Genomic DNA, 26,650 nt, shown 5'->3' on the forward strand with positions numbered 1-26,650 from the left:
GTTTGTTAGGCCTACCTAAAATAAAAAATAAAAAAAATTGTATAGGTAAGTTTGAGGTTATTTGGTTAAAAGGCTTAACATAATATAACACAATTTTTGTTGTTTAGTAAGTAATTAAGTGTGGGTAGTTTTTTACCTAGTACTATGAGGTTAAACAAATGTTTTTACAGTTGGTATTGATTTTAATAGAGTTTTGTTCTTTATATGTTAAATTTTTTTTTAATTTGTTTTAAAGTTAAGTGAACCTGTTTATATATATATATATATATCTGTTAAAACTTTGTAATTTAGATTACTTTTTCACAACTTGAAAATTAGTTTTAAATTTCATTAAAAAGTTTATTAAAAGTGTAATAACAATTATCACAATGCGAAACAAGATAAAAACATAAAAAAACTGCTTAAATAATAAAAACAAGTACAAAATACAGTAAAATAAAAACTTAATTAAAATGATTTTAAAAACTAAAAAGTGAAGTTATTTAATAATATATATCTAATAAAAGGCACAGTAAAACTAGGCAGGCTGTAGAAATACGTGAAACTAAATAAAAATAAAAACAAAATCTTCTTTAAAGTTTTTTGGACACTTTCGCCAACGTGTGTTTGGAGAATAATTCAAACATCTAAAAAATAAAGAAATAAGTTAGATTTTGGTCAAAAAAGTTTAAGCAAGTTAATTAAGAAGTAGTAACAGAATGATATGACTCTGCTTGTTAAATTAAGTCGCTTGATTACAATAAACAGTAAACTAAGAGCAACATATTGTTTAAACAAAAACTTGAAATTTACCTCAATCCCTGCGAGAACATCTGGATCAATCTCATTATTTGTTGACTTTTCACACGGGAGAGAACTCTTCGAATCACCACGTGTCATCGATGACGAGGCGATGACGTCACTAAGACTGTTGTGACGTAACGAGGATAGATCGTCTTCGGATCGAGTAAGGTTAGGTCGCAAGAGCTCGATGGAAGGAAGAGAGTCGGAGGAGTTGACTTCGAACGGAGGACTTCTCCTCATCTGTCTGGGAGTCGACATTGCTTGTCGGATCCGTCCAACTTCCAACGATCCGGAGGACCCGGAACAATCAGAGATGCTGGATAACTCCTCGATCGATGTCAGATGGTCACGTGATGATCGTGCTGTCAATTGATGACGTTTTCTAGGAGCGACATGGCTTCGATTGTTTTTTAAGATATCTAAACTTTCTTGTTGTTCCGTCACAAGAAGTTCAAGCTCTTGACGTTCCCGAATCTTTTCGAAATTATTTAATTTAGTTTCTTGTTGTTCTCGAATCTCAAGATCGATCTCGCTGAGTCTTTGTTTCATGGAGTTCAACCTTGACTCGAGGGCGGCAAAGTGCTGGTGATTTTTACTTCGTTTCTTTCCCGACTTGGGTCCGATCTCTTTGGAAAGTTGATCGACCTTAAGTTGAGCCGAGTTGCGACGAGTGTTGAGCTGAGTCATGTACTTGATCATTTTCACAACTTCTTCCTGTCGACTTTGCTCGAATTTCTCGATGACGTCATCACGTCGTGAAATTCGTTGATTTTCGAGTTGTTGGTTAACACGAACAGATTCCTAAAATCAAAGCAGTTGATGTTAAAATTTGCAACAAGGTTTACAATAACATAATCTAGTGTGGCTTTGGGTTACATTCTTCAAGTATATTTTAACTTAAAGTACCTTAGTTTCAAGTAAAAGTTGTTCTCTCATAATTGTTTGTTGCTGGGCCGCAATTTCTTGAAGTAATTTGTGTTTTTGTAACTCGACTAATTGTTGTTCGACTTCATCGTTTGATAAACTTTTCTGTTGAAACAAGAAAGTTTGTTTAATAAAATTGATTAACTTTGCACAGGTTCTAGCATAGATTACGACATTAACTAAATAATGAAGACAACTGTTTGTAAATAAACTCTGTATTTAATTAATTTCTTACCGTCCACGTTTTTCTTGTTGGGTTGTTGTCAATCGTTCTTTTTGTCACGTGGTCATCTTCTAAGGTTCTATTCCCATTTCTGAAACAAAAATTCAAATTAAAAAGTTGTTGAAGTAATATTTATTATGTCGGGAACTTGGACATTTTTCTTTGCTTGAATGGTTAAGCACGTCCGCCAAAATATTTATAATTTCGATTCCACCAACCTGTCAATCACTTTTCGTGTTTCCTGTTCCAGTGCTGCCACCCAAAACACAAATTCCTCGTGGTTGTTTGTGCTAAGATGAATTGTTTGGAAACCCTGTTTCAAATAAGCAAATTATTAATTATTTGTAACATGAAAATTATTAAAATATTTTAATTTTGTTTGAAAGCAATCCTTACGTTTTGTTCAAGTCTGAATGTAAATCTTGATCGGTTCATGTTTGTGACCTCAGCAGCTACGTCATAACCTCTAAGAAGGATGACGTCACATGTTGTTTGAGATTGGGGAGTGTTGTAGCAATATAAGCAAGCATCTTGCAAAACGCAGAAAAATCTAAAAAGTTTAACAAGTTGTACAATTAGTTGTCACAATCTAAAGTTTCTATTTGTTCCTACTCAAGTGTTTCCGCACGGTTAACCTCATTGTTTGTATTACTTTTAACAATTTGGTTTATATAAAGCTAAGTTAGGATCGTTTGCCGTAAGCAAAAAGCTTTATTTGCTGCCAAAACTTATATTTCATTACTCAAATTGAGTTTTAATTGAACCAACTACGCTCACTCGAGTATAAAATATGTGAAGTACTTGACTTGTTATTCTATCTAGTCACAATACTACTACAGTGACGTCATTAGAGGATCAAATAACGACTTACCTTTCCCACTGCTTCTTTTTATTCCTCAGGTCCAAGTAACCTCGATGTGATGACGTAGAAAGTTGGACGGCCGGGATTTCTAGAACGGTTTGTTTTTTGCCATGTTCGGCGCTCGAAGTTGCTCGTTTCAGTGAAAATGTCATATTTTTAAACCAACTCGCTTGCTTCTTACTCGTCTCGCTCAATCCCGATCCAGTTGATGACGTCACTGATGACGTAGTACTTGCCACGGACCCATTCGTTCGAACATGACGAGAGTCTTCGCTCGATTCATCTAAAAATTAATTTGTAATTAAAATTGAATCGATCATAATTTGAAAACTTGTTTTATTAATTTCTAACTTACCTCCGAATGAAAGTTTGTTTAAGTAAGCTTCCTTGATCGAATCTGTTTGTCTGTTCTGTAACAAATAATAAACAATTGAATCCTTGTTACAACAATTATGACGTTTTGTGACATCCTCGAAATAGAAGATGGTTTAAAAGTTGTTTCGATTTTAGAAAACTTTTGCGCGCCATTTTGAAAATTTTAAATTCATTTTTATTTTAAAATTTGCCAAATTAACAAAGTTGTTATTTTCTGGCACGTGTAAGATTCAAAATATTTTCAACTTTATAACAAAAGATAAAACTTTAAAGTTGGTAAACAAAACAATAATAGATAATTGCAACGGAGATACGGCACCAACGAAACGGTGTTAGTAATTCAGCGATTCATCCAAAGCGGTAATTATTATTTATAAAGATTTTAGAAGGAATTTTATTCCTACCTTGTTTATGATATTTTCGTTGTCGTTAATATTACTGCTGGTGATTCGGTTATCTAAAAAACAAAAATTTATTTTTGTAATACTTGAATTAAAATTATTTTAAAAATTATATATTTAAAAAAATATGAATTAAATATTAAAATAAACTTGTTTTTATAAAAAGAGCAAAATTATAGTACAAATAACAACGTTTAATAGATGATTTTACATTTTTTTTAAATATATTCACCTGTATTGATATTTCTTTGGGTTAATCCATAAATTTCAATAAAATCTATTTCCGATAATTCGGGAACTCGTTTGTTAAGATTCCTCATTCTATAAAGTCGATGTTTTAATGATTCTAACAAATTACTATCCGATGCTGAACGACGTAGTTCTGCTTTTTCGAACGGTTTATTCCAAATTATATTTTTCTTTAGTAAAGTTTTGTTTAAATTTCTCTTATTATCTGTTGTTAAAAATAAATTTTCATTCGTAAGATTTTTGAAATGAATTTCCAAGTTTAAAGCGTCGATGTTTCTTGAACAACTGAACTGCTTTAAAAGATTGAAGTTATTTATACTTGAGCGCTGACTAATATCCACTGGATTATCGAAGGTTTTGGTTGAGCCAAATTTTAAATTCTTAAGCAAGTCTGTTGCTGTGTATTGTAGATTATAAACTGACTCAATACAGTCTCCTACTTGCTTTACTTTTGTCCTTGCACGATGTCTTTGTGGGACTACAGACTTGCAACTTAGTGAAGACATTTCGACTTTCTCTTGTTTTTGTATGCGAGGGCGAAAAGAAAAAAGCAAGCTATCTTCGCTTGAGCGCACGCTGGGTTCGCTTGTTTGTGATTGGCTCGAGTTTTCGATAACTTTATCTCGTAATAAACCATCGGGGTTTAATGCACGATTATGAATGCAATTATCAAGTTCGCGCGTGCGAGGTAAGATAACCTTGATGTTGTTGTTGTTTACATGTTCTTTGTTTACTTGATCCGACAATGATGAATTGTGACGTAAGAGGTTGGTATTGTTTGAAGTGTCGGCGAGTTGACAGTTAGTCGAAAGGGAAGTTGAAAGGTTTGTATTGTTCTCTGGTGCATCCGATATCGAAAAGTCCCTGCAATTCACAATACTGTCCGAGCTAATGACATTGTTTACCCCAATAGGAAATCGATGAAACACTTTATTTGTGCCACCTGTACCAAAATCATTGCTTTCAACAGCAAAGTCACGTGATTCTCTATGACGTGTGCCGAGTGACGTATTAGTTACGTCATCAATAAATCCGAAATCGAATTCCATTTTGGTCTCTTCGAAAGTTTTGACACCATTTTTGTTTTGATGTGGTGACGTAATTTCGGAGTTTAGTGTGGTGTCATTACAAGGTGTTGTGTTATCTTTATTCGTTCCCACCTTTGGATTGTTTGTGTTATAACTTGGAATGTTATTCGAGAGTTTTGTTTTTTTCCCACTTGCAGGTAAAGATTTCGAGTCTTCGGCTTCAAAATTTTCAGCTTTTTTGAGCAACTCTTTTTCGTTCTCTGGACTAGAATTCAAGTTTCTATTGATTGGTCGTAGTGTTAATATCGGCTTAATCACTTGGTTGGGTACAACACCACCTTTGGTTGAGTTAACCAGATGAAATGCTTTCATCCAGTATATAAATTCTTGGGTATTCTTGCACATTAATTGAATCGAATGCAAATCTGAAAAAACATAGTTTTTTTTGATAAAGAAAAGTTTGCATGTGATAAATTTTCAAATTGACTTTAATAAGCAAACATTGGACTTGGAAAATGTGAAGGCATTAATGAATTTTTAAAACTAAAATTCAAATAAGAATTCAAGGCCCACATTTTGTCCTAATTTCTTATCGTGGCCCCTTAACTTAAACCTATAAAGTGTTTGGTTTGTTTTAATCCCTCACTCACACCGTGTACATTTAAATTCCCACTGTAGAGTTCCCATTGCAAATAGATCAACCCGATAAACTGCAACCAAAGTTTGAAATGCACGCAACGCAAAACTGCAGTGCAAATATATAGAGCAAATATCTAATCTACGATAACCCACGTTCGGTTTCGTTATTTATTTGCATTCACACAGGGCTAAAAGTTGCGTAGATAAATATTAGATTACATTTCAAAATCTTTACCATTAGGTTGAGCGGTATTAAGGGGAGATTGCATAATATCTGGCACATGTTGCTTAAAATAATTCAACACAAACGTACTATTCCCTTTACCTGCAAAAATAAATCGTTAAAATAGTAAAAAACTAATTTTATGACCTTGTTTATGATGTATATCTATTACTATAAATTAATAAATAATCTATTAAGCCATGTTTAGGGAACTTGATGTGTTTATTATTGCAACAATAGAAACTAAGTGTATTTATTTTAGGCTGTAGGGTGTTTTCCATATCAATATAATCGTATATTTTAAGGAACTTTAAGTTGTTTTGTTGTAGTACAAATATATAGAATAAATAAATGTGATGTGGTTATACTAAAAGGGTAATAACATTGGGTATTGTTTAGGAATCCTTTTTTACAATGAATTACAACAAAAAGTGATATTTCATACAAAATCACGAGATATCTTAACAAAAATTACGTAACGTCTGCTGGTAGATTTAAAATAATCACTTTTTTTGATTCGTATGAGTTAGCTTAAAAAAGTTGCAACACAATGAAACATATACAATGCCATAGAAAGTGATTACACTTTGATATATCATTTAACTTTGGATGTTTAATAAGGAAAATACTTGGTAGTTTTAAGGGAAATTTGTGGGTATGCTAGGGGGCACTACCATACACAAAAATAGGTTAGAGTAACTCTTATATTGGATCACTTACTTTGTATAACGTTGACTACTTCACAACCGAACAAAAGCTCAAATCTTGATACTGGCATTACATCCATCGAAACTTGGTCATTTTTGTAGAAATACAAATGTTTATTCGCCTCTAAAACTGCCCAAATCCGACTCCAAGTCATTCGTTTTCGTCGATACAACCATCCATCTTTTATCACGATTCGTTCGTTGTTTTCTTTCGGTGAACTAATTTCGTCTTGGGCAATAGTTTGCGAGTTTATTGGGTTAGGGATGCTAAAAAACAAAATAATTTTGTAATTTTTTGGTCTAAAAAAATAAATTATCGCGTAGAGTTAATTTTTATAAAAAAAATAAATATGTGAATACTAATTACCTTTTTGTGTTGTCTGTTGTACTATTACGGGTCCTATCTTTGTCAAGAGACCCATTTTTCTTAGGTGACTTTTCTTGGTCACGTGACCCATCTTTGTCGCTATTATTGTCTCCCTCTAGTGGAAGCTCAATTGATCGACTATTCCTCTTCCCAACTGCACTTTTAGCTCGATTCAGAATCCTAGATCCAATGCTGCCGGATCTTTTTCGTTGATCTTCATCTTGAGTCCTTTAAATAAGGTTTTTGTATAATTTAATAAAAAGTGTATAATTTTACAAAATTTACCAAAAAAATCAAGGCACTTATTTTATAATTGTAACTATATAATTTTTTTTTTAACTTTACAAATAGACTGTATGTTTTAACAGTTTGATGGAAACGTAATAAAAAAAGTAACTTTTAAGTGGTGTGGTTAGATAATGTGGTTTTTATAAAGCGAGTACTTACTTTAAAAACGAACCATTTTTCTTTAAATTTTCGTTTGACTTTAATTTTTCTTTAATTTTATGAACTGGAGTTTTAATTTCTAAAAAAAACATAAATGGAAAAGATTTTAATTGTGTGTAGTTCTCTATGTTTACGTTTCACACGATCGACTTAAGTAATTAAAACTGCTTAACAGGTCACGTGACCTCCATTGTTTACGTAATACGCAGGTATTTATTTACAAATACTCATAACCTCAAATGAGAATTATAATATATTACCATACCTTCTGTTTTGATAAATTCAGTTTTTGGTACATTATTATTTTCTTCTATTTGGGAGTTCGTGTTGCTGCTAATATCTGATAATATGCTGTTAACCGATTCGCTTTGAAAACTAAAAAACAAACAAAACAGTTATTCGATATATGTTTGTTGTGATACATAATTGCGAATAAGAAATACGCTTCTAAAGTACAATAATTAGGTTTTAAGCATCATAAAAACATAATATTTAGATCATTTGCAGATTAGCTAAAAAAAATAACAAACATTGTAGAAATATTGTGTTTTAAATGTTGAATTATGACTTGTTTACTTTAAGGATTAATATTGGTCGTATTGGTATTGGATTTTAATTCCTTTTTCGCTTTTAAAATTCGAATTGAGTAAATAGGATTTTGTTAGAAGTTATTATTTTAAGAAAGCCGCTGTTTGATATAAAGTTTTAATTTCTAGGTCAAATAATGTTAAATCTACTTCATATCCAGCTTATTAATTCGATCAAATGGAATTTGAAGGATTAAATTGTAAGGTGACAAACTGGTTAAAAATATTTGATCTGTAAACGTATGATTATCACTGTGGGGGCTTTACCTTTTTTCTATTGTTTGATTTTCGTCTTCTGTGCTATTGTCAGAATCAGAGTCGTCTGTAAAAAAATGAACATATTTAAAAACTAAAAAATATTCTCTAAAAATTATTGCAATCTAAAATCCCAAATTAGATAATAATTTTCAAATACGGTTAATTAACACCTCATATTTACTAAATACCCTTATTTTAAATCTACTTAGTAAATATATATTCAAAATTATTGAAAGTTAAAGGTATTTGAATTAAAATACCTTTAGACATACATTCAGCCATTTAAAGTTAGCAATTTACGCTCAGTTTTTAACTTTATATATGATTTACACACAAGAAAAAATAACCGGCACACGTATGGTTAAAACAAGCAAATACAGACCCGAGTCAGTGTCGTGATGTTGCTTTGATATAAGTGGAACAAACGAAGGTTTGTTTGTTCGTTGTCTTTGATTGATTTGAAGGTCAAGGTTTGAGATTGGGGCTATTGTGTGTCGCGACGATCTAAAATACAAATACTTGTTAAAAGTGTTTTATATTGAAATTTAAATGAATAATTAATACACTTACATGTACACTCACGTATATTTAAAATCAGGTCCAATATTTCTTAGTATTAATGTGGAAATGATATATTTTTTTATTTTGGTTTTTCGCACATTGATAAAAGTAAATAATAAATACGATATACAATTAATATTACAACAATGGGACGGGAAAAAATGACAAAATCAATTTAATGATTTAAAACGTGCCAAAAGTATTAATGTTTACATAAAGATTTTAAGTATGTTATGGCATGGTCACCAAACCCAGAAATATTGTATTTAAGAACAAGATTGGCTAAGATATAAGAAGTTTTAAATGCGTTTAATTTTTTGTGTTGTACTCAGGGTTTCGACAAATACTTGATTATTTTTTGTTTAAAATATTGCGGTATAAGCATTGTGTAGTAGTTAAATTTTGGCTACAAGTAAAAAATATGTTAAAAATGAACGAGTTTGGTGCTTTGTCTTGATAAATAACTTTTAAACCTTTTTTAACAATACTTGTACAATAAAGAATTTATAAAAGTACAAATTGTCAAAGAAAAAGTTTAATATATTTTAAATATTACGATATATCATGAAATACAATATTTGATTTTAATAGAAGGATGTAACATTGAATTACGAAATATATCATAAGGTTATATGTAATATATAGTATGGAAATACCCAATATACGCTCTATGGACAAAATTTTTCTATATTTAACAATTGATTAAACTTAACATTTTATTTTTTCTAATTCATACCTTTTACTAGGTGAACTCTGCATCGCTTTGCCCTTGCGTATTCTAGAAGTTGGCCCGTTCGTTTTTCCTAGAACACAACAAAATATGTTACATTTTAAATCCTTATTAGGTAAGATTTATAAAAGTAATACAGCAATTCCCATGCTGGCAGTACGGTTGACGCAATGTGTTTATCAATATACAGCTGGAATGGAACGATTGAGGATGTTAGTTAACAGTATTGCTTGAAATTTAACTTAACCGCATGAGAACCTGATTTATAAAAGTTCAATTGCCCTCCCTTTCGCTGAAATTGTAAAGAAATTTAAAAGTAAAATATTTGAATGATTTCGATGATCTTTGGCTGCTTTAAAATAACACGTGCGTTCGATTTGCAATTCAGGAAGTTGTTATTTCCATAAAAATACTGAGGTTGATTTAAATCTGTATTTGAGTCCAATTTAAACTTTTTGAGAAGCCTGATATTGCTTAAAAGTTGACGTTTTTGCAGATTTTTTTTTAGAAATTCCAATTAGTTTGATTAAGTGTCAGATTATTTAACTTAAATTATGGATTTTCACACGGTTTTTTTAAAAACAAAAGTTATTTTGCAAGATATTTGAAATTTTTGGTGGTATTTTCAAATTTTTTTTTTTTGGTCTTTTTAATATGATTACCAATTAAAAAAACATACAAGATGCCTATTATGCAGCATCGCCCCATACTTGTTTTATGTTTTAGTTTTATATTCTACTGTTATCTAACTGGCAGCTTGGTGTAGTAAACACATGCTACACCACACACAAGGTCCTGGGTTCAATCCTAACTGCTCCCATACTTTAGCGCCCTTGAGTAATGCACTATAAACGATATGAACTCCTGCTGAGCCAGCACTTAATCAGCAGTATAATTACCGGGCAATTATAATCTCTATAATATCCCAAACTGCTAAAGTTAACTTAAGACTGGGTCGGGGTAACTTTTGTTACTCTAGGTTTAGGTCGCGCATTCGACTTTCCCACATCGAGGATAATCATGTATAAAAAAAATTACTATTTTTTTTCTACCTTTTTGTTTTACTGATGACGTCAGATGGTTCGGACCTTCTCTTATATAAAAATATGGATTTTTGTCTCGACTTGAATTTAAGGAACTTTTCAAGTCAAAAAGTTGTTCCTTTTTCTTATAATTATTCTGGATCGCTAGGTTTTGGGTTGACTTCTGTTCCAAAACTTTTTCCCGCTTTCTAAAATAAAAAAAATGGATTAAATTAAATTTAAAAAGTTTTTTTATTTTTTTGTAATCAATTTATTTACTCTAAACACATCGGCGATGTCCTTATCGGAGATGACGTCATTAAAGGCGATGACGTCACAGATGATTCGTCCGCGGAGTCTTGATAGAAAGACGATGACGTATTCGATAGAGAAGGCGACGAACTTTTCTCAAAATTTGTCTGAAAATTATGACGTAATAATGTTTTATTTTCAAGTCTTTTATGACGTCATTGAACATCTGCGTTCCAGTTTAAATGCGACAATTCAGTTGAATGAATTACCATGACTCAGGGGGGTTATGAATTTCACAAACTTTTGTACAATAAATAGAAATCATTTCACATATTTAATGTTGGGAGAAATTAAATTTTTACGTAACTTACGTTCTGTTTAAGCGGGGATTTCGTTCGCACGGATTCCAAGTTATTTGTCGAAAATAAATTTTCTTTGACTAATTGTTCTTTCCCAAATAAACTTGCAAATTTTAAATTATTTTCGGTTGGTTTCGGACCCACAAATTCGTCCTCATCATAGGAATAATCCGCGGGATTTTCGTCCAAATGTCCGGCCGATCCCACGTCAATGTCCGGAGGTAAAATCCCTCCTTGATTGCAGTCAAAAAAGTCTAATTTATCAGAATTCGATTCCGCTTTAATTGCGTCCACCCAAGTCTCTAGCGCGCTCTGATGGTCAGCGTAAAATGTTATATGCTGATTACTTTTAGCGCAATGAAGTTCAAGGGCAAATTGTGTTGGGGGCCTAAAATATAAACAAATATTTCGCGATGCTTAAAACATATAAGTTAAACGAATTTAAAAAAATCACAATTTTAAATAAATAGGAATTATGACTTGTTTAAATACAAATTATTTACCATATAGTATTTACCATATAACGATTTTATAATTTTTATAAATTTTATACACACAAAGAAACCAAAAGTAAAATGTTTACCCTTTATGCTGTGGTATTATAAAAGCTGTTGCAGACAGGTGACTGATAGGGAAAACCCGGGCCGGTTCATCCCCTATTTCGATATCGCAGGTTGCATCGTTATTAGAGGCGTAAGCAAGGAATAAACCGTTTCTTATAACGCACCAATAACTCTGTGAAAATCAAAATAGTTGACATAAAAAAATATTTAATCAATTTTTAATTAGCCAATATTTTTTAATTTATTAGATCTACTATCCTTATTATTGGTATAGTTGGTTAATTAATTATAATTAAAAAATTATGCTTTTTTTATTGAAAAAAAAAACAAATTAAATTTCAGTAACTAGTTTATGTTATGACGTGATTTAAAAAACAACATTTTTGTCTTAAAATGCGCAATGCAACTTTGCTTTAACTATAGCACAATTTGCCCTAAACAAAAAACCACGAGCCTAAACTAAACCTACATAACTTGTAAACATAAGTTATATTAAGCTTATAACAAGTCTGAGGTCTAGCAACTTGAAAACTTTAGTGTTTTGTAAGTTTGTTATGTGGGTTTTCAATTAGAAATGCAGAACTCTTGGTGTTTAATTAATTAGTGCTTTTCATTACTAGTTCGAAGTTATTGTTTTATATTAACTAAGGAATTAGAAAATTATGTGTATATTAAAAAATGATATGTAAAAATACTTTCAAAATGTAATAATATAGCACATTCAAAACTACTTTGACAGAGATATATGTAAGTTGTTGGTTATATTTTTAACTTATTGAGTCAATGTATTAATAAATTTATTAACTGAAATCGTGTTAACTATTATGTGTACAGCTGTTTTTTTTTTTTTTTTTTAGAAATAGAGTTTTTGTGTTTTAGAAATAGAGTCGTAAACGCCAGGAAATAGATTTACGTTTTAGTTGTTTAGCTGAGTATAAAGTCTAATGTGTTAAAAAAGTTACAACATTTTTATTAAGTGTTCTAATAGGCAATACTCGTATGCAATAAAAATAAAATGTGAATTTATAGGTAATGTTAAATGAAATGTATTTAGAATATAAGTTGGATGAAATACAACGTTGTAAATTTAATTCAAAAACTGTACTCATTTTTTTTGTATATGTTTTTATCCTCGATGTGGGAAAGTCGAATGCGTGACCTTAACATAGAGTAACATTTGTTACCCCGACCCAGTCTCGAGTTGCCTGTGGCAGTTTGGGATAATATAGGTTATAATTTCCCGATAATTATGCTGCTGATTAAGTGCTGGCTCAGCAGGAGTTCATACCGCATATAGCGCCTTACTCAAGGGCGCTACAGCATGAGAGCAGTGGGGATTAAACCCAAGATTTAAACACAAAGTTTAAATATAAACAGTCGTAATGCTTAACTAATGTTTTTGGTCTAAACTTAAGTTAAAATATATAAAAATATTTATATTAAATTACCCTACTCCGATGATGTTCTTCTTTAATTAAATGGCCAGCATGCCTTACTCGATTCATCGTTAAAATAAATTTATCTATTCACGAAACATCATTTTTATAAACAAAAATTTACCCTGTCATAAAAATACAAAAAATCAATAAAAAGTAATAATGTCATTATGATATCTGTAATTAAAAATTTAAGTTAAATAACGCATTTAAACTGGAAATATTTTTAAATATGCTAAAAAATACTTTATTTTTTTTAAATTCTTACCACTAATGTGGCATCGCTGTCACATAATACCCTATAATACCTTACATAATACACCGAACCACGCACGGTTTCTGTAATACAGTTCATGCCTATATCTTAATCAGTCGGATCAACTTTAAAATCTTAAAGCCTTACTAAGATTTCCCAATAGCTTTGCTGTGGTTTTAGTAAAAACAACGCAAAATAAAAACTATCAACAAATGTTGTGTATCTATATCAAAGGGCAGGTTGAGGCTAGTCTAAAACCTACGTTTTAATGTAGTTTTATACACAACTAAGACAACAGGCTTAAATTGCGGTATTTGTGGTTTAAACAACTTGACGACGGTTATTTTGTTTTTTAAATCGTTAAAAACATAGATAGCAAAAAATATGGTATTTGGATATATAAAACATTTATTAAAAATTACTATAAAAGGTCTGGCAATATAAAATTTGTAAATATTAATCTGCAAACCTTGTATTTTTAACAGTTATCGCAAAGATATATTTATGACAAGAATTATATTTTAACTTTAAATTTTAGGCTTTAACCACTAATTCGTTAATACCATTTTTAACAAACAGTCGTACACTATAATTAGGCTTTATTTACTCCAGGTGTTACAACCTTTGTTGTTAGATTTGTAACGTTTTTGTATTCTTACATCTAAATTACACGTTTCAGTTAAAACTGATCATGATGTCATATGGAAAACCGGTTATACAAAGTCTATCTGTCGTAATTTAAAGTTTTCCAGGTACTATGATCTTTGTCTACATCTGATAACCTTAACACTACTATTTATCTCGTTCAAAAATAGTATAATTAAATAAACTTACATTTGTACAACTAAATACTCTAACAATATCATAAACGTTCTGTCAGAGCTTGCTTTTTTAACGATATTCGCATAGTTGAATTTCTAAATGTAATTTTACGACCATTTTTCTGACGTAAGTTTTTGTATACTTAAACATGAATCAGGCTTGAATGTCGTATAAATTGGTCAAATACAACAAAAAATGTGCTTCAAATTAAACTGTTATGATAACTATGACTTGATACAAAAATAGTAATGATCAAATAGATTGCTATTTTCTTATTTTCCGTTTAAATTTACTCCCTTAAGTTAATTTCCTTTTGTATGTTTACTAAACTACTGACAGACGAGATTTATTTAATAGATTTGATCTTTGAAACATATTCTTATTACATTGAGTCTGCTATATATGCGTAACTGTGTATCAGTTAATAGGTAAATATTTGTACTTATATCTCGTAAACTGTTGTTGGCGTTGCTACGATCTTGATTTTGTAATGATTTATATTTAAACTGCCATTAACTAACCCCAGTTGGGTTCGGTTAAACTTTATTCTGTTTTAACTTTATTTACTAACCTATTGTGTTCAACTAATTTATCAAATTTTTATTGAAAGCAAATTTAAATCAGACAATACGTCAAAAATTAGCGTTTTTCAGCAAATCTTAATACATATTAACCTGTTTTAAACAGTTAAAAACTACTAAATACGACGCTACATCAGAATATAAATCCTATCAATTTATAGTGACTTCCTTAGGTTCAAATTTTGCCTTAACTCTTACGTCATGCTGTGTTTAATAAAGGAAATCTAAACTTTACAGAACTCATATTAGTGAGCCCGTGTTTGTCAAATCGTAAAGTTAAATATTGACTAGATAGTAAGCGTAGACTTCCTTTTCAATTTCTTGAGGTGAATCAAAGGCGCTTTTCATGATACTTTTCTTTATTAAAATTTGTCGAAACGAAAAGTATTTTACATTCGTTTTACATCATGTTTTTAATTAAAGATTTTTACTCGTAATCGTTTTGTAGTACTTAAAACTGCCCTTTTTAAACTTAATATTACGTGTTTTAGGCATAGAAAACCGGTCTACTATCGTCTAAAATCTACTCGATTTTTTTTAATATCTAATGATTTAAGTATAACTATTGTATTTATTATATAACCTGTGTTTAGACTACTACATTTTAACTATAAGCGTACTACATTTAAAAAGCAAACAACGGTTATGTTGCTCATTAAATACACTTGGCAGTGTTAAACCACTTTCTATTTTACTACAACCTTTTCTATTCTAAATCCCTTATAGTTTATTAACTTAACCTTTAGATACAGAATTTTAATATTGCAGTATATTAAACACACTTGCACATTAAACTAATATAATACAATAAAGAGACAAGCAATGTCAATAGAGCCCGTATCACTTACGTCTTTACGACTTCATTTACAACATTTAAAATCCTGGGGCGTTGCTTTTCAGGAAACAAAATACAGACCATCAACTATAAAGTATAAGAATTACAACTTAAAGTAACGTAAACTTTCCTAATTTTGTTGAACGATATATTTATCGTATTTTGTTACATTATAATCGTATATCAAATCTAGAAATCTTAAAATATGCAAATTCTAGCGCCTTAAAACATAGTTTTAAAGTAATAAAATAGGTTTAGTTCACGTTAATTTATAAATAATTCATATTTCTTGCGTACACTTACATTTTATTTGCATAATTAGTCTAATTATTTATGTTTTTAAATTAATAATTTATATAAAAACAGGGTTATTAATGACAAATAATCTGATTTCACATACATATCGTAACTTAAATAGCATTAATGTTTGCTATAAATTTATACAATTTTGTTAGAATAATTAAAATATAAAACTTATTGAAATTTTAAATTGTTATAAATTTTATAAAAACACATTTTTAAAATCGTTTTAGCAGTTTTGTTCTAAGCATATATATCCAGGTTATGTAATAGTTTTATAAACTATAAAATCGATTGAGTAAATAAATAGCATCGGTTTCTATACAAGTCAATTGTTTTCAATTGGGTAACATAGTTATTGTTGATTTTTGAAAATTTTAAAATTTATTGGATCTTTGAAATTTTGATAATATAATTTATTGTAAACCAACATCTAATTAGTTTTGTGAATTTGTTAATACGTGATACATATTTTTTGCAATTTGGAGTTAATTAAAAATTTGTAATATTTTTTAAATTAAGCCATGTTAATACATATGTATAGTGTATATATATTTTTTTAGTATATATCTTTATCCTCGATGTGGGAAAGTCGAATGCGCGACCTAAACTTAGAGTAACATCAGTTACCCCGACCAGTCTCGAGTTGCCTGTGGCAGTTTGGGATTATATAGATTATAATTGCCCGATAATTATACTGCTGATTAAGTGCTGGCTCAGCAGGAGTTTATATCGTTTATAGCGCCTTACTCAAGGGTGCTACAGCATGAGATCAGTGGGAATTGAACCCACGACCTCATGGTGCTGTAGCAAGTGTTCTTACCACTACACGGTAGCTAACTATATGTTTGGATGATTCATTCAAATGTTGTTATTTTTTTGCTGACCTTTTTAAAAAGCAAAAAACAAAAGGATATGCTTATCATAACATTACTAAAAATAATTTATTTATATCAAAAAATCGAAGAAAAAATTTAAACTCCCGTTTAAAAACTAACAATATTTAAATTCCTAGTGACGTTGTTCCGTTTTTTTTAAATACTAATAACTTAATTTTGAAATTTGACCTTCTTTTTATCCATAGCTATTAAACTAGCTTAAAATATTTAAGGTTGTAAATTTAATAAAAATCATTTTTGATATCTTAAACGTTGGGTTTCTATTTCAAGGGTAGTTAATACAAGAGGTTTTTAAATTATTAAATAGATTTATTTTAAATGAACATTGACAGACTTATTTTGTAGCCCATGTTATAAGTATTTATTATTTTGTAGATTTAGCGATATAAGTATTGGTATACTATTTCAAGGGTCGTTAATACATAGATTTTAAAATTATTAAACAGCTTTATTTCAAATGAACGTTTTAAGACAAAACTTTTTTTTAACCCATGGTATAAGTATTTAATATTCTGTAGATTTCCGCTATAAGTATTGTTCTACAACTTCAAAGGTTGATATTGCAGAGTGTTTATAGGTTATTAAATAACTTTATTTTTTATTAAGCTTTTGTTTTAAATTTTTTCGCCTTGTATTTTATCCGCAAGGTTGTGCTAGCAAGTTATATTTAAAGAGCTTAAAAATGCAAAACTATAAAAGGTTCATTAATTAAAACTGTTAAAATATTTTGGTTTAATAATTTTTTTAATATGTTTTTTTAAACACACAAATATTTTAAAGTGCAGCTTTTATTATTCGTGGCAAACACTGGCATAATAGGTCTGCAAATAGTTAACAAAAAACATAAATATTGGCATCAAATATAATAGGAATATTACCACATCTGGCGTATAATATAGTGGCAAGAAAATACAAAAATTTGCGTGTTTAAACGAACATTTGAAGAACTATATTAGCGCAGCAATTTGCTATACATAAAAGGCTTAGTATTAGATATATATAAAGCGTATTATGCTGTAGCAAGGCACATTAGGTTGTTGGTGTTATGGTGTTAAGAAAGTGAAATGTTTAAGAGTCTTTTTTTAATGGAATCAGAGTTCCTTTTTTCGAAAGTCGTCGTAAAGTTTTTTCGGCGAATTGTTCAAACTCCTGTAAAAGTAAATATAGAGTCAGTTACTTGGTAACATTTTTGTACAAATATTAAAATATTTAAATAAATTTTATGTAAAGAAGCAAATCATTTTTTTATAGTTCTCGAGTAAAAATATTAAAGGTCGATTTTCTAAATTTGAAATTGAAATTCTCAGCCAAAAAGTAATAGTTTAAAATAAACAATTTTTTACCTTAATTTGGTCTAAAACTTCTTTATCAACATCATCATTTTCTTTAATAAAAGAATTCGAATTTTTCCAACATTTCTTATTCCCTAATTTCTCCTTCACGTCCAACGAACTTTGCGAGGAAAAGGTGGAATGCGAGGAAAATGCGGAATGTATCCGCTTTTCTTCGGCGGAATTTTTTTCTTTCAGAAGGGGATGGGGTGATTTAGCGAGGTCTTGATCTAAACTAACATTACTTCGGCTCATCGAATCTCCGTTGTCGAATCCACTATCGCAGTCTGACGTCATAGCACAATCGATTGACATACTTCGACCTTTAAAAAAATAAAAGTTTAAAAATTTGTTTTTCTTAGACTGTCCATAAAGTAAATTTTATTTACTACCAGAAATTGAAAAACTTTAATATTTTTTCTTTATATTGTCCAAAAATACAGTATCTTACAAAAAATAATTTTCATTTTTTTGACAAAATTTTACCTGCTTTATTTTGTGTTCTTTCCAAATAAGATTTAAGGTTTTTGTAAGGTGAGGAAGGGGTCACTGGGGCACTGACTTGACGCATGCAGTCACGTGATTTGTGATGATGCGCGTCTGGTGATTTGTGATCCTATAAGATAAAGTTAAAACAAAAATTAAAAAGTGAAAAAAAATCAAAATAGAATTAAAAAAAAGTTTAAAAAATAAGAAAAACGCGTTAAATTGAAGATGCAGATTTAAAAATAAATCTAAAAGTATTAGAACAAAAAATAATTAAAATTTCACAATCAAAATAAAATTTTAATAACTTACCAGTGACATAGTAGACAGGGCTGGCGAATAAGGATCGAACACTGAGATTTCATCGACGGAATGTAAAGTTTCGTAAGATGTCGTCGAACTAAGGTTTGAACTATGACGTAGGGAGGTTATATCTCGACTTATTTCACGTTTAAATTGATCGAGTTTTTGTTTCAACTCAAGTTTTGCGTTGGTTACCTAAAAAAAGAAGATAAGTTTAAAATCAGTTAGATAACTTAAAATCAGTAAAAAATAGTAATTTATTGCCCACTATAGTTTATAAGAGATATTTTAATTGATTTATAAGATAAATCGGCTTTAAAAAATTAAAATAAAAAAGTAGATATTTGATTTCTTATTTTAAATTAATATCAGCCCAGTCAAAAAAAAATATATAAATAAATTAAGAAGTTTATAGTTTTTTTTGGAAGGTGGGGGGGGGGTAATTTGTTAAAAAAAATTTTATTTGTTAAAACTTTTTTTTTTAAGATTTTTTTTTTATTTTACCTTCATTGCTTCTTGCTCTTCGCTTAAACATTGATTCACGACTTTCAGCTTTTTCTGCATGTGACGTAATCGTCTTTTAACTACGTCACAATTAATAATCGTCTTCTCAAGTTCCTCGTTCGATTCCAGGTCTTTCTCGAACTGAGCACATTTTAATTTCAAAGAATTTTTTCTCCTAAAAAAAGAAACAAATATTAAACATTTTTGAAGGGCACTTGATGTGCTATAAAGTTTATCCTCAAAATTAAATTATGTTTTTAAATTCATGAAAAAGTGCCTACCTTTTCAATAAAGTAACTACCGCAATCATTCTAATTTCCTCGTTTTTACGAATTTCTTCATATTCTGATGACAATTCAGTTTTTTCAGCCTTCTGTAAAAATCATAAATTAATAAATTAATTCACTTTACTTAAAAAAAAATTTGTAGTCCAACTAGAATAATATAATAAAAGAATAATTGTCCTATATGTTTAAATGCACATATATTTTAGTGTAAAACAAAAGGTTATAAGTTTTTAGTGGTTTGGTATTTTATATATTTTTTACATTTATATTTACCGTTGTTGAGTTATTCTTGGTCTTAGAATAAGAGCTTTGCACAATATCGCTGTTCGTTCTTTCTTTTCTCCATTGTGAGGGATATTTTATGCTGTAACGTTTCGGTGAATTGCTTAACTGTAAAGATTAGAAAATTATAAAATTAACTCAGACGTTAGTTCAATATAAATTGGTCTAAACTAATTTAAATACAAAACTTAAGTTTTTTTGCTGTTTATGAATGTAATTTATTTAGTCCAAAATTAAGTATTTTAGATCAATTTTATAAATTTTTACCTTCTTCTTGGGTGATGACGTAATAGGTACGTAACTACTACTGCGCGATAAGATTTTAACATCACGTAATTTTCCAACAGATCGCTCAGGCATTGATGTAGTGGCAGTTAAGGCTTTTGTGCTGTAAAAACAGAAAAAATAATTTTAAATTGGGCTTGTTATTAAGTCGTAAACATTTATATCAATACATTTCGGCAAATTTATTTTCATTTTAAGGCAAATTTAATATTTTATATCGCGTTACGTAATTCTTATTCAATAACATTAATATACCGAGGTAAATTACGTATTTCTTGTTTACTAAGTTCTGGAAAATTGGCACAATGAAATGTATTGTTAAAAACGGATGCAACTTAAGTAAAGCGACAATTTGTAGTCATTTAAGGCTTCCATTTACGCCGTAATGGTTGTAACCTGTCATTTGTGCGTCAATGAATTATTGTAATATATAGTACTTGCTTAAGGCTTTCAACTGGGTTTTACTTGAAATATATTGCACATTATATTGACTGAGTTGTTACACTATTTACGCTTTTATAGGGGGTTGTCACAACTATGGTGCTAAAAACTAATTAAGAAATGAACGAGTATTAATTGGGTAATTTCATAGCAATAAATTTTGTAATTACAAAGCCTAATTTAACGCTATTAGGATTGCTTTAACTTGGCGTACTTGTGGTATAAGCTATGGGAAAGTATTCGCATCACTTTGGTTGATATAATATCCTGTTACCTTGGTGGTTAATTATTGTAATCAAATGTTAAATATTTTGCGAATCCAATAAAACCGAACGTAGAAAATATTTTGGTTGGAGCGTATAATTACGTTGACGCCAGTGCTAATAAATTATAACTTTTGCAGTTTTAATTTCGGGTAATAAAAATAAATTATTACCAGTCAGATTTTTTTGATAATTATGTCAGATTGTTTCTGTTTTATGTCAGTTGTTAACTCGTGGTTAGATTACCAGCAATCGTTCAAGAAATTCAATCAAAGGATTTTGAATTCAAATATAGATTCGATTTTGTTTCATGAAAACGCCTTACAAAACTTTTAACTTTTACATTTTGGTCTTAAATGGATAATAATATATTGTGAAAAATTTCAATTAAAATTTAAAGTAGAAAAAAATCTTTTTAAACTAAGCATACCTTTTAAAACAATGTGTTTATGAACAACTTAAATAAAAGAAAATATTTTGAACAATTGAATAACATAGTACTGGATTTGAATTAATGTTAATTTTTTTATTGATAACTTACCTTGAATCATTGTTATCAGTGGGTTGTGAGACACTATTACTTCTCCTAAAAAACATGGCATTCCATCTTGGTGAAACAAGATCAGAATTACTTGGTTCATCTCTTCTAAACGAGCTCTTTCTTGATACAATATTAATACTTTTGCGTGCTATCCGAGATGCTATAGTGTGAATTGATTTTTTCTTGGGATTTTCGTTCGATTTTGGCGATTTACCGTCTAATTGGATAACTAAAAAAATGTTAAATATTTAGTTATTTGTGAAGTTATAAATGTATGAGAATATTTATTTAATTAGTGATAATATTAATTATTGTTAATTGAGTAGATTAAGTCGTGTGTTCGAAATAATTTAAATATTTTTTTTGACATTTTAAAACACGTAAAAAGGTAATTTATTTTCGATTTAAAATATTGAGGAATTTTTAAGAGACAGAAACGTGTTTAAGTAGCCCTGTTCATAGTTCTACGAAAAGAAATCGTGTAAAAAACAATTTCCCAGAAATATAAAAATAAAATTAAAATATTTTGAATTTTTTAATACCTGGTTTACAAATATGATCATTGTTCTCAAGTGTGTTGTTGTTATTAATAGAGCATTCATCACATATGGTCTGCAAATATAAAAAAAAACAATTTAATTTTATTAATTATACACTTAGGTTTATGCTTACAACACATCTAATGTTATTTAAATTTATCTAAATTGGCTGAGATTTAAATTTTAATTACAGCTTGTATTTTGAATATGTTTTGATGTCAACTTAAAGATCACTTGAATTTTTAAGAGCTGCACGTGAGAAAATTTGTTGGCACTGACATATTTATTACACTCTAATCTCTTATAGGTTACAATAACGTTTATAGTTTAATGACTTGGCGCGTAAAACTTTATTATTTTACACTTGTGTACGTATTGTATGCCATAAAGTTAAATGGTAATTAATTAAAGGTTAACTCTGTGATTTGAATTGTGGCAATTGCTCTGAATGTCAATGTCCGAAACCTTAGGTTTATAGTTATCACATATGATTCATTCTTAAGTCAATTTGTAATTATAAAAATTACAGTTTTAAGTTGTTAATTTTTCATGTTTTCTCTTGTTTTAAGATACCTGTGAATCAGAAATTTCAAAACAAACGTAATCTTCTTATTTTGTATAAGCTTTAAAGTTTATCATAACACAAACAAACGGATGCGAAATCATAACAAACAAACACTGATTCCTCATCTTTATGAGCGAATAATTGAAAAGTTTGACAACTAAAATCCTTACGTACATTCCAACGCAGGCAATTATAATGTAACGTAAACATTACGACCCTATCTTGTCAGCTAAAAGAATTACAAAATCATAAAGAAAACAATATTTTAAAATAAGCATGTAACATATACTGGCATTCTTAAGCCAAATAACATACAGCATCAGTAAATATATATAATATCCTATACCTAAACTTAATTAAAATTCTATTTTTAAATTTTGTTTTGCAAAGGAATCAAATTTACACTTGTTTTTGACATTTCATATAAAACCTAACTAGTTTAACTTTTACTGTAATATAACCAGACACCAGGCAGCAGGTGATAGCCTGTATCATTGTCTCTTATTATGACAAAAGAGTTTACAACTGTTAGCTGGTATTTAGGCACAATTGTCACATTTTCAATTCCCTTTGTTATAAACAATAGAAAAACAAACGTTACAACAATGTCTAATGCAAAATTAATGCAACAATGACCTAAACAAAGGATACATTGTCTTAACAATTGTAAACTATAGTAGCACTTGTTAAATCATTAAAAGTGAATTGTGTAGTTTAATACGACCCTTAAATAAACCACAACAAAAGTCATTTACCTTTTGTTTGTTAATGATATTATTACTTATCTAAAACCATTTAAATCTAACAGTCAAATGTTTAATTATTTTTTGTTTAATTTTAGATTATTTTAATTAGTTGTTGTCTATTAACAGTGTTTTAGTTTAATGTTAGTCCGTTCTATTGGTTTAAACTTTAGTTTAACTTTATTTACGTGCGTTAAGTTAAACAAAATATCGGTTAATTGGTCAATTCGACCTAAATTTTAACCAATGAGAAACGAGCTTGCTGTTTTTTTAGTTGTTTGATGCGAGATGAAATTTTAGGCCAATGATCATAAAATGTTTAAAACAAATTTTAAACTGGTCAAAATAATTTCAAGCAAAACGCGTTTAAAGATAATTTAAATTCTTAAACCCTTTGCCAAACTTTGGTAAGTTTTCATTGATTATAGGGTACGTTATAATGTGCCCCTTGGTGTTTAAAGAGTTTTTGACAACGTATTGTTTTTACGAGGGCTTACGAAGCTAATAAACAAGTTTTATGTGAACTAAAGAAAACGAAATCGTTGCATTTTAAAATGATGACGTGTTGACATTTTAAAATGCAAAAAATTTCATGAGAAAATATTTTTTAAAGTCGATAAAAAAATTTAAAAAACTTTTAATCTGATAAGGAAAACATGTTTTTGTTATAAGTCTAAATAAAACTATTTTACACCAAAATTTAAATGGAAAAATGATAAATATTTGAAACATGAAATCGCAAAACTGATTTGTTTACAGAAATTTTATTTCTAATTTGATATTTTTAAAGCGATTATTTTTCAAATTTTGGAGCTATCAGCAGGCTTTTTGCATCGAGTTTCCGAATTTAATCTCTAACCACCAAGTTTAAACGAACCGAGAAACCGCAAAAGCGTTGTTACAAAAAAGCTTCGCACAAATATCAGATACCAGAGTTTACAGTGTTAAAAAATTGGATTTCAAAGTTAAAAAATATAAAAAAAAATTCTTCCAGCAAAATTTAAATTTTTATTTTTTTGACAAATTAGTTTTAAATTATTAATGTAACATTTAACTAACATTTTATTTTGCCCTTATTCCCTTTACGTTGCATACCGATGACGTATATGCTCTCTATTACGTAATAACACATGTTTAAAAACAATCAAGTGACAATTATTCAAGAAAAAACAAATATTCAACGATTAGTTTTTGTTGTATCCACTTGTAATACAAATATACAACAAATTTGAAATACACATTTATAAGAGATTTACGTGTACAAAAACAAATTGCCGAGATCCGATTGCTTGAAATTGCGAATTGTTTATAAATATGCGTCGCTAATTCGCTGTAACAATATACAACTGTGAAGTTATACTTCTAAAAAATTCGGCGGGAGATTTTTAAAGTTTTCAAAGAGAATGCATGTTACATGAAGAATTAAAATTTCGTTAGAATACAATGTATTGTCATAATTCAGTTTTAAATGCCTTGAATTGCTAGAAAATTGATATCTATCTAGGTTTTTACATTTTTTATAAAATAACGCAGTACTAAATTGGCGCACTAAGTCTAACTTGTTGAAATACATGCATTACCGTTTCGCATTTCACATGGGATTATAGTTTATAAGTTCGTTGACCTTATTTTAAAATTCTTAAGTGCTAAATAACGCAGTTACTTATCGTACACAGAATAGAGTATGGGTTTGGCTTATAGCTTAAAATAACTTGAACAAAGTCAATTTAAGCCGATTTAACTTGTATTTGATGCTTAAATATAAAAACACTGCTTTTTAGGGATTCGTTATTTTTGGACAGAACTTGAAATTGAAATCAAAAAATGTTAAGTGCGATGTTAACGCAATAAGAAAAATAAATGACGTCAATTTTAAACATTACAAGCCCCTTTAAAAAACGTGTTTTAATATTAGAATTGTTTTAAGATTTCTCTATGTAAATATAGGCCAGCCATTCAAGTTTAACAAGGTTCTTGGTGTTTGTTTAAATTAGTTTCGAAAATGACGTGGACCAGACCGCGAAGTTTAAACATTCCCTCATACTTAGAATTTATCGAAAACAATCATTACTACAACATTACTAAAACAAAACATACACCGTTATGTACATAATAACATCACCTTTAAGAATACATAAAATTTGCTGTATAACAAGTCCTACAAACACTACAAAATGACATTAGAATCGGAAATAAACTCTTGTTATTCCTAGAAGTTTTGATCGATTATACTGGTAATTGGATGTTAAGATTACAGATTTAAGACTGGTAGTTTTAAGACCGATTAGGTCGGTATAGTTCAAATAAATTGCGCCATTGTTATAATTCAAGGTTTAAAACTTTTGCGATTAAGAATTGGCCACGCATCATATCAAATATAGAATACACACCTACGATACATTATGCGTCACATATTACACAACGTATGAAGAAAATCCCTGTTTTACTATATTTCGTAAGTCAATATTAGACTAAGCATGGCTTTTCAAACTTTAAAAAGATATTTTAAATTACACATAAGTATTACCTTGCAATTGCTATCTGTAGATTTCAAATCGTTGGTCACGTGATTACAATGTGGTTCGTTTTTTGAGCAGTAGATTTCTGCGCCGCTGGAGCCTAAAACAGCAAAGTTTATGCTTGGTCAGTTACGCTTAGGTTGTATCACAACAAGCTAATGCCCTATATCAGGTGATTTATGGCTCAGCAATGCGACGTTTCATTGGTAAAATATTCGTAGAATTTTTTAACCTAGTTAATGCGGTAATTTACTGGAAAAAACTTGGGTTGAATTACTTAAGTAACTTCCATATAAAAACACAAAAAAAATAAACATTTAAAACATTGTTTTTCGCCCATTTGACACCTTCAATTAAACTTTTGTATTAAATTATAATATTATTTCTTATAAACTTACTTGGAGTAATAGTTTTTCTTGGTGTGATAGGTCCATATGTTTCTAGAAACGCATCACGACTTAACTCTTTTGAGGGTAGTCTTAACAAAGTTGTCATCGTTGTATTTATTTGACTTGATCTGAGTATTCGTTAGCAGGCTGATACGCTAAATAAAGCGTCTACTTGCTACGTAATAATTGTTTTACGATAAAATTAATAAAAATAAATATCTGAAAAGGCATAAAATACAAGTTATATTTATGTATTAGACCCCTTTTATACATTTACTCTAAAAAAAGCTGTCAAATTTTACTTAAATTGCCTAGATATTGTTTTACTATATAAATTGTTGTAATTTTTGTGGATGCCTAATTAGAATAACCGACATAACTTCTTAATAATAATAACACACTAAGTCTTTTAATAACAACGCTAACATCGGATATGTTGAGCTAACCCAGATTATATCCTTTATAACGAGAAAGTAATTTCCT

General features: G+C 29.3%; 2 protein-coding genes across 2 annotated transcripts; both read right to left on the bottom strand.

Moving 5' to 3' along the window:
- Positions 1–339: 339 nt before the first annotated feature.
- LOC145752497 (uncharacterized) lies at positions 340–13,065 on the bottom strand. Its single transcript, XM_082568797.1, has 23 exons — positions 13,009–13,065; positions 11,581–11,732; positions 11,010–11,385; positions 10,666–10,805; positions 10,417–10,595; positions 9,371–9,437; positions 8,456–8,577; positions 8,083–8,137; positions 7,494–7,603; positions 7,229–7,307; positions 6,782–7,009; positions 6,428–6,681; positions 5,720–5,809; positions 3,801–5,270; positions 3,572–3,624; positions 3,148–3,202; positions 2,802–3,075; positions 2,327–2,480; positions 2,149–2,243; positions 1,943–2,021; positions 1,690–1,812; positions 793–1,584; positions 340–626 (listed from the first exon to the last, which is right to left on the bottom strand). The coding sequence occupies exons 1-23, from the start codon at positions 13,063–13,065 to the stop codon at positions 573–575; spliced, it is 5,058 nt and encodes a 1,685-aa protein (XP_082424923.1). The 3' UTR covers positions 340–572.
- A 4,375-nt stretch (positions 13,066–17,440) lies between these two features.
- On the bottom strand, positions 17,441–26,382 carry LOC145751833 (uncharacterized). Its single transcript, XM_082567952.1, has 12 exons — positions 26,177–26,382; positions 25,787–25,878; positions 21,955–22,024; positions 21,413–21,641; positions 20,150–20,270; positions 19,874–19,990; positions 19,595–19,686; positions 19,314–19,488; positions 18,819–19,004; positions 18,507–18,636; positions 18,033–18,343; positions 17,441–17,838 (listed from the first exon to the last, which is right to left on the bottom strand). The coding sequence occupies exons 1-12, from the start codon at positions 26,271–26,273 to the stop codon at positions 17,758–17,760; spliced, it is 1,701 nt and encodes a 566-aa protein (XP_082424078.1). The 5' UTR covers positions 26,274–26,382; the 3' UTR covers positions 17,441–17,757.
- Between the last annotated feature and the right edge of the window lie 268 nt (positions 26,383–26,650).

Source organism: Corella eumyota, chromosome 5 (assembly GCF_963082875.1).
Source record: "Corella eumyota chromosome 5, kaCorEumy4.1, whole genome shotgun sequence".
NCBI classification, from domain to species: Eukaryota; Metazoa; Chordata; class Ascidiacea; order Phlebobranchia; family Corellidae; genus Corella; species Corella eumyota.